Genomic DNA, 13,523 nt, shown 5'->3' on the forward strand with positions numbered 1-13,523 from the left:
TTATTTTGTTTACTTTTTTTATTGCTGAACTAATTTTTGTTGTCTGGCTAAGTTTTGATGAGTGTGTGTACTTTTGTACAAAGTGATGTTAAGCTGACATCTTTATATTTATGTGAAATAAAAATCGGGGAACAATGTGGTCGTGTTCCTTGTTACAGAAATGCTTAAGGATACGAGTTGTTAATTCAGAGTCTTTGTAACACTTTTACGTTTTAGTGCCACCTGGCAAACACAGACACAAGTAGCGTCGAGTCTCACTGAAAAAGCCCAGAACAGAAGGCAGCCTTAGCCATTGTAAGAGCGACAACTCTTTAAAAATTGGATTCAGCATCAATCTAAAAATTGCAAGGCAGAATAAAATGTGGGCTGTAAAAGTAATTTTAAACAATTCTTGGAAACATTTTCCCGGAAAGAGATTTAGTATTATACAGTTCATTTAATTTGCTTCACCATTAATAGTCTTATAGCTAGAGATTTTTAAATTGACATATATACACACGTTCTCATGCACACTCAAAAAACAGGCATTTATGCTAAAGCATCAAACCAACAAGGAAAAAAATACCACTTTAACTTTTATTTTCTTTGCACTGCTGGATTGGGTTAGTTTATCACTCAAATATACTGCTATAAATTACAATACAGCAGTTTTGTGACAAAATGACAATGATTCAACATCTGTAATTTCCAGTGTATCAGTACATGACGTTGAAAGTTTTACTTTACTGAATCCTTGTTCAAGTGATGCTTTTGTCCAAAGCAACTTAAATTTGGCTGTACAAGCAAGTTAAATCTGTTCAAGTCTGATTATTATTAATATTTTCATATATTCTAACTCAGGAAATAACAGAACTGTACATTAGAATGCTTTATATTCGGAAACCAGGCTAAGCAGGTACATATTTTCAAAATCTGACAGATACAGGTTTACCCATATTTACAGTACTAAAATGAAAATGTTTAGAAAATGGTTGGCATAGTGGTAAGAGCATCTGCTTGCAGTCAAAGGATATAAATTTGAATCACACCCCCAACTATAGCTCCTTTAATTATTGTATTTATTCTTAATTGCTCCAGTAAAAATTACCCAGGAGGATAAATCATACTAACATTCAAGTCGCTTTGGAGGAAAGCATCAGCTAAATAAATGTAAGTGGTACACAGAATGTGCAACAATGTATACAGTTTGGAAAAACAGTTCTCACTTCAAGTATCTCTTCCAAAATTCTGATAGGTCAGCCATTCCTGGTGGATTCTTTTAAGCTTATCTAGAGGAAATGACCTCTCTAGTGATGTGGCAGAACTACTTTTACTACATTATAATTCTTAACATTGATTGTCCATTTTTAAAGGATCAACTGTGAGCACATGGCACAAGTACTAAAATAAGATATCAGTCCTGAATCATCCATCAGCATTGTGCAAATAATAAAACGGCATGAGGAGTTCTGCTTTGGTTCGGCCTACTTCGACGACTTCATATTGAACAGAATAGCTACCCCCACCACCAACAGCAACCCTACAGAGATCTCAGTCATCCGTCCTAACTCCCTGTCTTTAAACGCCACCTGCTTCTTCTGCATTTGATCCTTTCGCCAGCGAAGCTCCTTCTCCCGCTGGAGTTGCTGACCGTAGTGAGCCTGATAGAACGCGTCAAAATCGAACGTGGACTTCCCATCCGCGCCCATCGAAGGCGAGTATCGGGATGTCGTCTGTCGGTCTGCCGCGGCCGAAGCTGGCGGCTCGTTTCTCGAGGGTCGACCGGCTCCCTGCACGTCAGCTTGGCTCAGGATGCCTCGGTCGTATTTCTTCTTGAGGCTTCTGTTGCCCAGTACCATGTACGCCTCGCTGATCTCAGAGAAGCGGAGCGTGGCCTCTTCGCTGCCTGCATTTCTATCTGGGTGATACATAAAGGATTGTTTGTAGTATGCGGTCTTTATCTGGGCGTGTGTGGCACTTGGCGAAACTTGGAGGATGTCATAATAGGCCGTCTTGCTTTTGTACAGAGACGCATCGGGGAAGCTGGTCTTGCTGTAGGCTCTTACGCACGACACCGCTTCAGCTGGAGAAAGCAGGGCATCGTGACGGCGTTCCCAGACGTTCGATGGTCTTCCGATCATCGCCACGGTGCAGAACGACCTCTTCCGGAGATGACTTATTCTGTGTCCATGATTGTTAGATGGTAGGAGATCCACTTTCTTCCCAGTTGACATGATGATGATGTGTACGTATGTAGCAGGCATCTCGGAGAAAGAAGGCATGTTAGATGTGTGAAGAAAGCTCGAGTTCTCCAGCTGTTTCTCTTCCACTTCCAGCTGCCGCTGTAGCCTCTCCAGTAGGTCAGAGTGACACCAGACACCATGATCATGATGACCGACCTTCACCTTGCTCATCATGCCTTCAGTCCGACCACCACCCCCGCCCATTTGCCCAATATAGGAAAACTCTGCGCACGTCGCACCCAGCGACACTGCTGGAAAAAGAACCGTATCGCTCCGACTCCGAGCACTTGTCTCCGGCAACGACAAAGCGCGGCTTGTTTCACAGCTTTGAGCTGCTGCTTCCCGCCGCAGTTTCTTCATCAGCGCAGCCGAAGCTCCAGAACTGTGCGGAAAATCCTCAAATTGTCGTCTATACATCTCAGTCCCGTCGCAGCCAGCAGCAGACGGGTCCGCTCCCTTCTCACGCCGAGCTTCCCTTCCTCGAAGTGAGCGTTTATACGGGATTTTCAGTATTCGAAACGCTTTTTCACCACATCGGTGACCGACCTTAGACATGTTCTAAAAAGTACTGGTACGTAGGCACCACTATGTCAACTTCCGGTAATTTTACAGTAGACCAATAGAAACAACATCGCGAGTACATCGGCTTGACAGACAGGCGTGTCATCCAATCAGAGCCGTCCTTGCAACTGTACCGGCTTTCTCCGCATCCTGTCTCGATATTACGTTTCATAAAGTTACATAATGTAAATGAATACAGTTTCGCACTACAGCTTATTTAGGCAGTAAATGTCAAGAGTCAGCGAATTTAGCTCAACATTGCAACTACGAGGGTGTAAATGTTTTTTTTTTTCCCTAAAGTAATGTGAATACAATGCCGTATAAACATTTCTATCTTGCGGTAAAGTCTTATGTCAGCCTTGCCACTCAAGAACATTTTAACACGGCCACTTTTATGTCCAAAGGTCACTTTAAAAGCGGCACAAAAGTGGCGAACAAGTAACTCGTCGGCGAGCGTGTCGCAGGGATATGACGTCACCTCACGCACACACGTGTTTGTGGTCCGACGAGCTGCTGCTTCTCCTCAGTTCAGCACCTCGGCAGGAGAGATATTGAAGGTAAAAATGTCGTCGAGCTGCAGGAGACCCGAACACATGGCACCGCCAGAAGTGGTAAGTAATGTTTCTCTACATCAGGCAGTATGGATTTAGTAAAGCCACTCACTCTGTAGTGAGCATTATGTACAGTAGTTTTTCCGACGACAAATTTAGTTACTCTCTGAGTCTCTGCAGCTGCCTGCAGCTCTCTCACACACGCAGACTGACTCTCATGCCATGGCCCACCCACTGACTATATTTTTTTATTACTATATACATTTTTTATATATATTTTTAAATCGCTAAATAAAGGACGTTTTTTATCCCCACATCACAAAAAGGAGACTGAAACGGACAATTAGTTAGGGGCCAACAATAGTGAATAGGGGCCAACAGACACGTTTAGTTTACTGTGTTACTGAGTGGTCAGAACTTAGTGGCCACAGTGGCACAGGTGGCTGAGTAAGAACTGTGTTTTTGCAATATTTTATTATTTCTCTCTAATAATAACCGGCACGTGTTTTGCTTTCACTGGATTTGAGCAATAATTTGTTTTCTTTCTGCAGTTCTACAATGAAGCGGAGGCCAAGAAGTACTCTCAGAAGTTGGTGAATGTTTTGTCTGTACGCTGCACAAACAAATCACCGTATTTCTTTGAATTACTTCATTTTGCTGCTCTTACTGCTGGGTGACAACTAGATACTAATCTCAGCATGACAGTGAATCAGAGACCTCAGTGTCAAGTCCAAGTGGCTTTATTTTCGTTTCAACCATATACAGCCGGTACAGTATACAGTGAAACGAAACAACGTTCCTCCAGGACCACGGTGCTACGTAAACAATATATTGCGATACATTATGTTACAATGATGCATTACAATATATACAATTAAAAAACAACATAATAATAAATGCTGTAAAATGTAAACATAAATGCAAAAAAATTGCAAAGGAAGTGGAATGGTGTTCAGTTGAGTGTAGGTGTGTGTGTGTGTGTGTGTGTGTGTGTGTGTGTGTGTGTGTGTGTGTGTGTCAGTCAGTCAGTCCAGTCCCTGGGTACTGAGGAGTGTGATGGCTTGAGGAGAAGAAGCTGTTACGCAGTCTGGCCGTGAGGCCCAAATGCTTTGTTACCTTTTGCCAGACAGTAGGAGGGTAAAGAGTTTGTGTGAGGGGTGTGTGGGGTCATCCGTAATGCTGGTGACTTTGCGGATGCAGCATGTGGTGTAAATATCTGTGACAGAGGGAAGAGAGACCCCGATGGTCTTCTCAGCTGTCCTCACTAGTCTAGTGTTTTGTTAAACTACATTTATGGGGACTCTCTGAACTGCATGCAGGTTAATCCCTTATAATGGGCCTGCTGTATTCTATGAAAATGTTAGAAGGGGGTAAAATTACCATTTTTAATGAGATAAAAATGGGTATCCAAGGACTGACAAAGTTGCATCTAAAAATCAGAAGACACCGGAAGACACTGCAAGCAGTGAAATGATCACCTTGACATATTTTCTACATATTTGTGACAAATGTAGCATATTACGCACTTATTTGTTTCACTACATCTTATACTCTGACCTTGATGTAGTATTGCATAGGTTATAAAGTCAGTGTTTTTGCAAGTTGTTTTTACATCTTTACATATTTACATCTTTAGAAATTATTGTTCTTGACATGAGGTTTTGTATTGAATTGTTGAATGTGTTCCATATAACAACAGGAAATGAGTCTTATTGTTAACATTATATTTTACACAATTCCAGTAATGTTCCTTTGCTTTCTGTCTTTTGGAAATATTTTGTTTACTTTTTGATTTATTAGCCAGTGCTCTGCTCTCTTCAAACCTTAATTCAAAGATGCTTGATTTAGCAGTTACAGTCAGTAGCATTGAAACAAGCAGTTTATTCAAAATGATTACAGTTATCTTTCAGTGTCAACACATTTGAGGTCAATGGAGTGTCACAGTAGGTGGTTTTAAGCCTGATAAGTGAACTCATCATTTAACCTATTAAACCATTTTCTTCAATGGTAAATGGTGCAAAATGAGTTTTAAAATGATATATTGTTTGCATGAAACCTTTACTTATAAGGCCTTGTTTGCTTTGGTGACAGCTCTCGTATGATAGAGATCCAGAGTCAGATGTCCGAGAGGGCCTTGGAGCTGCTCAGCCTGCCTGAGGGCCATCCCTGTTTCCTGCTGGATGTCGGGTAGGGCACGCTTTTTCTTCCTTCTGCTGCTTTACTCAAAATGAGGCACTCAGTTGAACAGTTCTTCACAATGCAAAGTTATTTTGTACTTATGTATTTCCCACCAGTTGTCTTATAAACACTAGGTAAGGCTCTTTTTTAAATATAATTTAAACAAAGGTTGGGAAGACTGGTTTTCATGCCACGTCTGTTTGGTACAAATAGTTTATTGGTTAAAATGTGTATCGATACCTAAGCGACTCTGGGACTCTGACTGGCAGTGTGAGCCTTCATTAAACAGTCTCCTCCAGTGCACAGGAGCTTCCTTCAAAAGATCTGGTGTTTGTTGCTCAGAACCGTTAAGGTTTCAGCACCACAGTGTACAGCTGAAACTAGTCCAGGTGAAACTCCCTCAAGCATGATGTGAAAGTGGATGTGTGCGTAGGTGTGGCTCCGGGTTGAGCGGCGACCACTTGACCGAGGAAGGCCACTGCTGGGTTGGGATTGACATCAGCACCGCCATGCTGGGTTCGTGCCATTCGTGGTATTTTAAAACATAGAATGTCTTCTATAAGGTCTGTTAGAATTCAACTGATAGCATAGTGGTTAAGGCCCAAAGGCAGCAGGTTCAGATCCTCCCTCCAGCTGTAATACCCTCGAGCAAGGTACGTACCCTAAATTGCTCCAGTAAAAAAAATTACCCAGCTGTAGAAATAGGTAAATAATAAGTATCTTAACGTTGTAAGTCACTTTGGAGAAAAGCTTCAGATAAATGACTAACGTCCTCCTCCATAGTGGACGGATCTCGGGAGGTTATACATACTCTGGATTCCTGTGCAATGTTTTTCTGCAGTGTGATTCTGTTTTTTACTTGTCATTATTATGCTTATTTGAACATAAGCAGTTAGACTCAAAGATTTGTTTGGCATGCATTAGCTTCATAAGCTGCATTTTTAATTACAGTAGATAAGAAATGGTAAGCTTGCTTTGCCCTTGGTGCTGAAGTCATCTCTCCTGTGCCAGATGTTGCATTGGACAGAGAGGTTGAAGGTGACCTTGTCTTGGGGGACATGGGCCAGGGGATGCCTTTCAGGCCTGGTACCTTTGATGGCTGTATCAGGTATTTGTCACCTTACCCCTTTGTGCTGGACTTCTGAGAATTTCCCTTTGATTGTTGTCCTTTGACCTTTTTGACTTGGTTGTTTTTTTTTTCCCCTTCAGCATCTCTGCCCTGCAGTGGCTTTGTAATGCAGACAAAAAGACCCACAGCCCCCCAAAGAGGCTGTACACCTTTTTCAGCACCCTATACTCATCACTGGTAATTCATCCATTAGTTGACAGTGGATAATCATTGGTCAGAATACCATAATAAGCTTTTCATCCTGATAAATCTGTAGGGCTAGAAAGGTTGTGCTGATGAATGCTTTAGTCACTTTTATCAAAAGAACAGTTTAGGCAAAGTGCATCATAAGCTTTACTTGAATGGCTTCTTATGCTATTTAGGGCAGCAAACCATGGTAAATGAAACATGAACAATATTTGCATGGGAACTGCAGAGGTGGTCCATTCAACTCTGAAAAGTGGCTTTGTGTGTGTTTTCTTTTTTTAAGACCAGGGGTGCCCGTGCAGTATTTCAGATCTACCCAGAGAACTCAGAACAGGTAAGTTAGTTGCTGAAGAATAGTGTTCTTTAAGTGTTGAAGCTTTCAGCATCTGCTTTAACATTTCTGTGAGAAATCAGCACTAAACAGATTTATCAGCCATTTATCCAGTGTTTTTGTCATTCTGTTTTTCATTTATAGATTTTTACAGCATCTTTAGAGTTTTTTGGATATGGTGCTCTGTTCTGTGTTGCTTTGTAGATCAGTAATCACCTTAATGAAGGTAGGAGTATGATATTTTAAAATGTAAATTATTTAGTACTTTCAGTTCCACATCTTACATGATAGATATTGGAGCCAGATATAAAGTAAGTTATATTTGTGAATGCAACTACTATGTTAACAGAACTGTAACCTTGCTGCCATTTCAGACGTTACTATGTCGGTAACTCCTTGAGAACTGCAAAAAGAATTACTTGTTAGATCATTTTGTCCTTGGATCTCACACCACAGCTAGAGCTGATCACAGCCCAGGCCATGAAGGCTGGCTTCACAGGGGGGATGGTGGTGGATTACCCTAACAGCACCAAAGCCAAGAAGTGAGTACCCTCCTGTTTACATCTGCAGCAAGGCACGGAGACTGCTTTATATAATTTCTGTAACCATTTTTTTTTAAATCAAAATCTGTGAAGAGTCTGGAAGTAGAATCCAAGTGTTCGTTAAGTGATGGAATTGCATTTTGATTCCAGATTCACTATGATTACACTTTCATTCTGTGTTTACCTTCCAGATTCTTCTTGTGCCTGTTTGCTGGTGTGTCAGGAGTCTTACCCAAGGTAGCTCTTTCCCTGACTTCCTGAGTCCCGTAGGACAGCACATGCTAAAGCACTGAACTAATGTACTAGTGTGGAAGAGACTGTCTGCTGTCACCAAGTGATTCTTTGTGTTGTTCACATTTTAGGGGCTGGATTCTGATACCGCAGACCGAGGTGTTCCAAACCAAGTTCAGTTCTCTGGACAGAGGTAATAATTTGAATTCATGTTCTTATGCTTATAATGATTTAATCATACTTACATTTACATTTATTCAGTTAGCAGATGCTTTTTTCCAAAGTAACGTACATCTCAAGAGAACCATACAGAAAGTGCATTTGATGCAGACACGTGATTCTTGAGTACAATCAACGTGTCACATTCCACCGCATGAACAAGTATACATCATACGAGTAACTGCGTAAAGGCTTTTCCATCATTAAACAAATGATTAAAAATGGTTAATATAAATACACGTTTGTCATGCATTTAGCAGATTAGGAGAGAAGTGAGCCTGATAGAGAAGGGTGCGATTTAGGGTAAATACTTTGCTCAGGAGTATTACAACAGGAGGTGAGATTCAGACCCGAGTCCTCTGAGCGCTAACCACTATGCTACCTGCTGCTCCTACGTGTTATTGTTATTTGTCCTCTTATTGTAGGTTGACTTGTTCAAAACAAAATGCACATTTGATGTAATTTCATATTTGAAACCTGAGTGAGCAAAACTGGTTCATATTTCTGAAGATTTTTATTATTTATTTCTTCCAGAGGTGGCAGCACCATGCTAACATCATAGATAACGAACAACTGGATCAGTTAAGCCAAAATACACAATGTAGTTTGACCCCTGTGTTGTAATATTTAATTTTTAACCTAACTGTTCAAAGGGGTATTGAACATGGCCTAAATTTTTTTTCATCAGAATGTTTTCCAACAGATGACCCCAACACTTGTGTTCTTCCCCGTGACAAAGAAGATGAGGCATGTAGTGCTACAGGATGTAAGAAGAATGAACCTGCTCTGCTCTAACAATAAAGCTTCTTTCTCCTCATTCCGTGAAGGTCTCGCTTCAAGAACATGAAGGGGAAATCGGTGAAGAAAACCAGGGACTGGATCCTTGAGAAAAAGGAGAGAAGACGAAGGCAGGGCCGGTGTGTATCTCAGTTGTACAATATTATACAGATGATGTGATCTGTTGCAACATGGCTGCTCCTTTCAGAACGGTGACCTCATAGTTGCAAAGTAATATGAGATTAATGGACCCGAAAGTAAAGGAAAAGGCAAAAACTGTCCATAATCAGGGAAAAGAGGCTACAGAAATGAAAGTTGAAGGCTCCTTCAAATCTTGGCCACTCCAAGCAGTGAGAGCCACAAATTATACGAGCGTTCACTGTGATCCATTTTTATTTTCTTTATTAAAATTATATTTTAGATATAAAGTCTTTTCATGTTTCAGGAAATTGAAATGTGTGTTTAAACCTGTTTATCTGTGCCTCTTGGGGACTGGACTCCTCAGGCCTTGTGCTGAATTGCTCATGGCGTAAAACTCATGTCTCCCGTTTTTCTCCTGTCCAGCGAGGTTCGTGCTGACACCAAGTACACCGGCCGGCAGAGGAAACCGCGATTCTAACTTTGACTGCAGCATTTTACAAAGTGAGGAACATTTTTACCTGCGTGTGCCTGGAGGTATCAAAAGACTATTGACACTTCACTGATGTCACAACAAGGTGGTGCTATTCAGAGGGACCCCCTTGTCATTCTCACCTTTGGACTGGCTCTTGATGGACAGTACTTTCATGGTGAAGGAAGGACTGCCCCTGTGTCCTGTCCACCTCAGGACATGGCTCTTTAGAAACCCTGTAAAAGTCAAATTCTTCAACAGGCAAAAGATCTGGAACTAAAGACTGTCCAAAAGTCAGTGTTTTTGTTGACTTCTTAATGAGCTGATGTGCCTTGTACAGCGAGACTGCAGTTTCTGGACATGATTCATTCCATAAAATGAATCCTTAAGGCAGTAGTGTGGATGACAAAGTCATAATTCCCGTTATTTCTTATGAGGAAAAATAAGTGATTGAAATCTTGGTATGCTTATACACAAAATATGTGCTCTTATGCTCCTTTATTTCAGCTTTCATTGACTTTTACAGTTTTCAACCAATTCACATATTTAAAAAAAAATTAGAAGAACACTGAAGTAAATGGAAATCGGAAGAGAGCAGTACACAACAGGATGTTACTGCCAAACAAATGACTAATATATCATCCTTTCCCATCATCCTCAGTGCTGTTAGGAAACGGCAGATGTCTCGTGCACAATTTAAAATGGTCCATAAGGACTTTGCGACACCGAGAAGTCCGGGAAATCAGGGACAGTGTCTAGATAGCAAGAGGTTGGGGTAGTAATTTTTTTTTGCATTGGTTAAGAATATGCTAATATAGTCAATATTCCTATTCACTATCATCTCCTTTTATAAAATATGCCACTAGGCCTACTGCATTTTCTCTGAATGCTTATTTATTCTTTTCGGTAAGTGGTGTCAGACTCTGGTTCTTGTAATCTGCGGTCCTGTGTATAGACTATATGAGATTTACAGTTGCAACACCAAGTGAATTCACCTACTCCTCAGATATTTACTTGTCAGTTTTGACTATGCTTAAAAGAATCAAACATGGTATTTCTTATTCATAATAAATGTGCATTATAAAATATGCATTCTTTGTACAGGATTTGAACTTGTGGTTTCCGTGTTTCAAAGTAGGTAAAGTAAGGTAAAGATACACGTGTATGCTATAGCAGTTAACCATTAAACAAACTGGACATTTCAAAAGGGGAGTTTGAAGGACAGGTGATTTTTCATGGTGACTAAGAGAATGAAAATAATTGGAGGGCTAATTTTGGGTCAGGTCGCGACCCTAAAATGTGTTATTCGGGCTCCTGCCAGCAGAGGGCACCTTTGCTCAATTTTAAGACGTCGTCACTTCGGTAATTAAGGTATTAAAATCTTAAGTGATTTTAAAACAAACTTTTAAGGTGTCGCCTATCCCTTTAGTCTACGTCATTTCCAGTATATACACTTAATTATTTCCCTCTCCATTTATGTAGGCGATGCTACTGTACTAATGCTGTTTCCATCAAGAACAGGTTACTGGCCTGATTTATGCCTTTTAATTGCGGAGCACGGAGATGTTTAAACTAAGATGAGTCGTTACTCGTCTCCACAGGCGTAGTTTAACACTTTAAAAAAATCCAGTTTTTTTTTTTTTACCTAGCGGAGCGCGGTGACGCGCGCTCCCGCTAGTAGAACATCCCGTGCGCGTCACCGCGCCTTACCGCTCTGTCTGTGGGGGAAAAAAAGGGAAATAAGGAGTGAAGGCGAGTGGAGATTACAGAGGCGTCGTCTCTCTCTCTCTGACACACACACACGCACAGAGGCACGCGAGACAGGAGGAGGCGAAGCGGTGTACGGCTCGCGCGCGCACGCACGCACACACACCCACCCACCATGAAGGACCGCACGCAGGAGCTCCGCAGTGTAAGTAGCGGCTCTTTGTTTGTTTGTTCCGTATTAAGCCTGAGGAGCGGAAGCAAACGGTGGTTTCGCTGCTCCAGTCCGGGCGCGAGCGGAACGCGCCGGAATCACCTGTGCCTCGTGCGAAGAAGGGCGAGGCTCGCGCCGCCGCCGCCGCGAGGTGTCCGCTCACTCAGCCGCTTCAGGAAAAGGGGGTGAAAAGGCGGGCTTTTCTGCCGCTGTTCGTCCGCGCGGAAAGACGCGGTTGTGGCCTCGCGCTGTCCCCTTCTCCTCGTCCTCACCACACTTCTCTCATCCTACTCGCAACGACGGCGCTCACTGCGCTTTTCTTTCTCCTCTACTTTCTCAAATGTCTTCACCTCCTCTCCTCCTGCCTTCCCAACTGTCCACAACACACCTTCCGGACCTTTGGCGCCTCTTCTCAAAGAAGTGCTCCTCTTCCCTACGCTCCTCACCTTTCTCTTCTTCATAATCCTCACCTTCCTCTTCTCGCTCTCCAACATGTCCTTACTTTCTCACTGTCTCCATATGCCTCATGTTCCTCTCAGTCCAAAATGTCCACACCTTTCTCATCCTCTCTGCAAATCCCTGCCATTTCCTCCGTCCCCCGTTGTTCTCGTCTTCCTCGCAGTCCAAAGTGTCCCCCCACCTTTCTCCCCGTCCCGCTGTCCTCACCTTCCATCTCGTCCTCATCCTCCTCACCATGTGAGGATGGAGTCGCCAAGTGTCTCCATGAGGCGGCGACTTCTTCCTGGTTTTGACAGAGACCGTCTGAGAGAGTCTCGCTGGGGACGCTGTTGAACCCCCCGTTCACGGACTGCTGTGCGACCGAGAGATGGATGGGCTGGTCTTTAAGGTGTTGCTCTTGTTGAGTGCTGTGGAGTCATGGTGCTTTAGAAGGTCTGAAGGAGCCTCTTCACCCATGAAATGAGCCCTTCGGTCCAATGGGGACCTTCTTCGCTGTCGGTGCGATTTCCGTTCAGCCTGCAGGCTTTGCCAGATGTGATTATGTGCCTTTTATTTGTTTTCATACAATATTGCTTAATAGATGCGCACATTAGTGGTGCTCAAGATCTCTTTATGACCTTTACTACTGATGCTTTTCTCCAAAGCAACTTACAGTGATTTACCCATTTAAACAGCTGGGTAATTTTTACTGAAGCAGTTTAGGGTAAGTACCTAGCTCAAGGGTACTGGGAGTCAAACCTGTTACCTTTGCGTCCAAAGGCAGCAGCACCAACCACTATGCCACCCGTTGGCCATGATGATGATGATGATAAGTAGAAAAATATCATTTCTCACACATTTTCAGAACCGCTTGTCCCATACGGGGTCACGGGGGAACCGGAGCCTACCCGGTAACACAGGGCGTAAGGCCAGAGGGGGAGGGGACACACCCAGGACGGGACGCCAGTCCATCGCAGGGCACCCCAAGCGGGACTTGAACCCCAGATCCACCGGAGAGCAGGACCGATCAAACTTTGTTATTGTCATTTCTTTATCTGATGCAAATAACTGGTGTCCTGCAGTGTTTGATCTGCAGCTTTACAATAATTTACCTTTTTGCACAGGATGGTGTTCTTACTCCTTCATTCAGGGTAAGTACCTTCATCAAGGGTACAACAGCAGGAGTGGGCTTCGAACCCAGTAACCTCAGAGTGTAAGGGCGCAGCGAAAGGAGCCAGTGCTGCTGTCACCGGCCTTCACCGATACAGTTTGCCCGGTGTTTGTTTCTCGGGATCACCGCAATGCACGCGTGCTGGGCATTTGTGGCCAGCGAGCAGCGGTCCTGCAGGCAAATCGCCGTTCTTCTTCCCTCTCCCCAACTGTGAAATCGTGACTCGTGTTTAATAATTACACTTTAAAAGGATGATATTTGAGTCCATTTGAGATAAATATGTTGGAAGTAGTGTACTTTTCAGCCTGTGGACCTTTTTTAGTCTTGTTCCTGATGCCTTTGGCCAAAGAACTACTCTGTTGTTGTCGCTACTGTTGGTTAAAAAAGAAAAAAGTAAAGCATCAGATTTATTGAGTTATTACTTTTTATACTTGTATTCATTTTCCTTTTTTAGTGCCC

The 13,523-nt window shown here is 42.7% G+C and overlaps 3 protein-coding genes across 6 annotated transcripts in view; 2 read left to right on the forward strand and 1 right to left on the reverse strand.

Annotated features, from left to right (window-relative positions):
• Positions 1-852: 852 nt before the first annotated feature.
• Positions 853-2,799, reverse strand: dnajc30a (DnaJ (Hsp40) homolog, subfamily C, member 30a). The gene has a single exon (XM_018741941.2). It carries the CDS (start codon positions 2,775-2,777, stop codon positions 1,464-1,466), a length of 1,314 nt encoding a protein of 437 aa, XP_018597457.2. The 5' UTR covers positions 2,778-2,799; the 3' UTR covers positions 853-1,463.
• Positions 2,800-3,241: 442 nt separating this feature from the next.
• Positions 3,242-11,415, forward strand: bud23 (BUD23 rRNA methyltransferase and ribosome maturation factor). Of its 3 annotated transcripts, XM_018742033.2 has the most exons (13): positions 3,242-3,394; positions 3,886-3,923; positions 5,426-5,521; positions 5,946-6,028; positions 6,524-6,620; positions 6,722-6,818; positions 7,111-7,161; positions 7,615-7,700; positions 7,892-7,937; positions 8,063-8,124; positions 8,978-9,067; positions 9,492-9,569; positions 11,347-11,415. In XM_018742033.2, exons 1-12 carry the CDS (start codon positions 3,347-3,349, stop codon positions 9,544-9,546), a joined length of 849 nt encoding a protein of 282 aa, XP_018597549.1. In that variant the 5' UTR covers positions 3,242-3,346; the 3' UTR covers positions 9,547-9,569; positions 11,347-11,415. The 3 variants fall into 3 exon arrangements, with proteins under 3 accessions (XP_018597549.1, XP_018597551.1, XP_018597550.1); XM_018742035.2 differs by lacking the exon at positions 11,347-11,415 and having other exon boundaries at positions 9,492-10,690; XM_018742034.1 differs by lacking the exon at positions 11,347-11,415 and having other exon boundaries at positions 3,316-3,394; positions 3,886-3,927; positions 9,492-10,690.
• LOC108928205 (syntaxin-1A) overlaps positions 11,033-13,523 on the forward strand; it is a 79,440-nt gene continuing 76,949 nt past the window's right edge. For both annotated transcript variants that reach the window (XM_018742032.2, XM_018742031.2), the window contains exon 1: positions 11,033-11,449. In XM_018742032.2, coding sequence (XP_018597548.1) covers positions 11,420-11,449 — 30 coding nt within the window. In that variant the 5' untranslated portion in view covers positions 11,033-11,419. The remainder of the gene's footprint in view (positions 11,450-13,523) is intronic.

The sequence above is a fragment of the Scleropages formosus genome, chromosome 25 (genome assembly GCF_900964775.1).
Source record: "Scleropages formosus chromosome 25, fSclFor1.1, whole genome shotgun sequence".
Taxonomy (NCBI): domain Eukaryota; kingdom Metazoa; phylum Chordata; class Actinopteri; order Osteoglossiformes; family Osteoglossidae; genus Scleropages; species Scleropages formosus.

Excerpts from the sequence above, each read along its gene's own strand:
- bud23 (XM_018742033.2), top strand. The coding sequence starts at position 3,347 with ATGTCGTCGAGCTGCAGGAGACCCGAACACATGGCACCGCCAGAAGTG. Across the intron at positions 7,162-7,614 it reads ACCCAGAGAACTCAGAACAG|CTAGAGCTGATCACAGCCCA; the intron begins GTAAGTTAGTTG and ends CTCACACCACAG. Across the intron at positions 8,125-8,977 it reads GTTCAGTTCTCTGGACAGAG|GTCTCGCTTCAAGAACATGA; the intron begins GTAATAATTTGA and ends CATTCCGTGAAG.
- dnajc30a (XM_018741941.2), bottom strand. The coding sequence starts at position 2,777 with ATGTCTAAGGTCGGTCACCGATGTGGTGAAAAAGCGTTTCGAATACTG.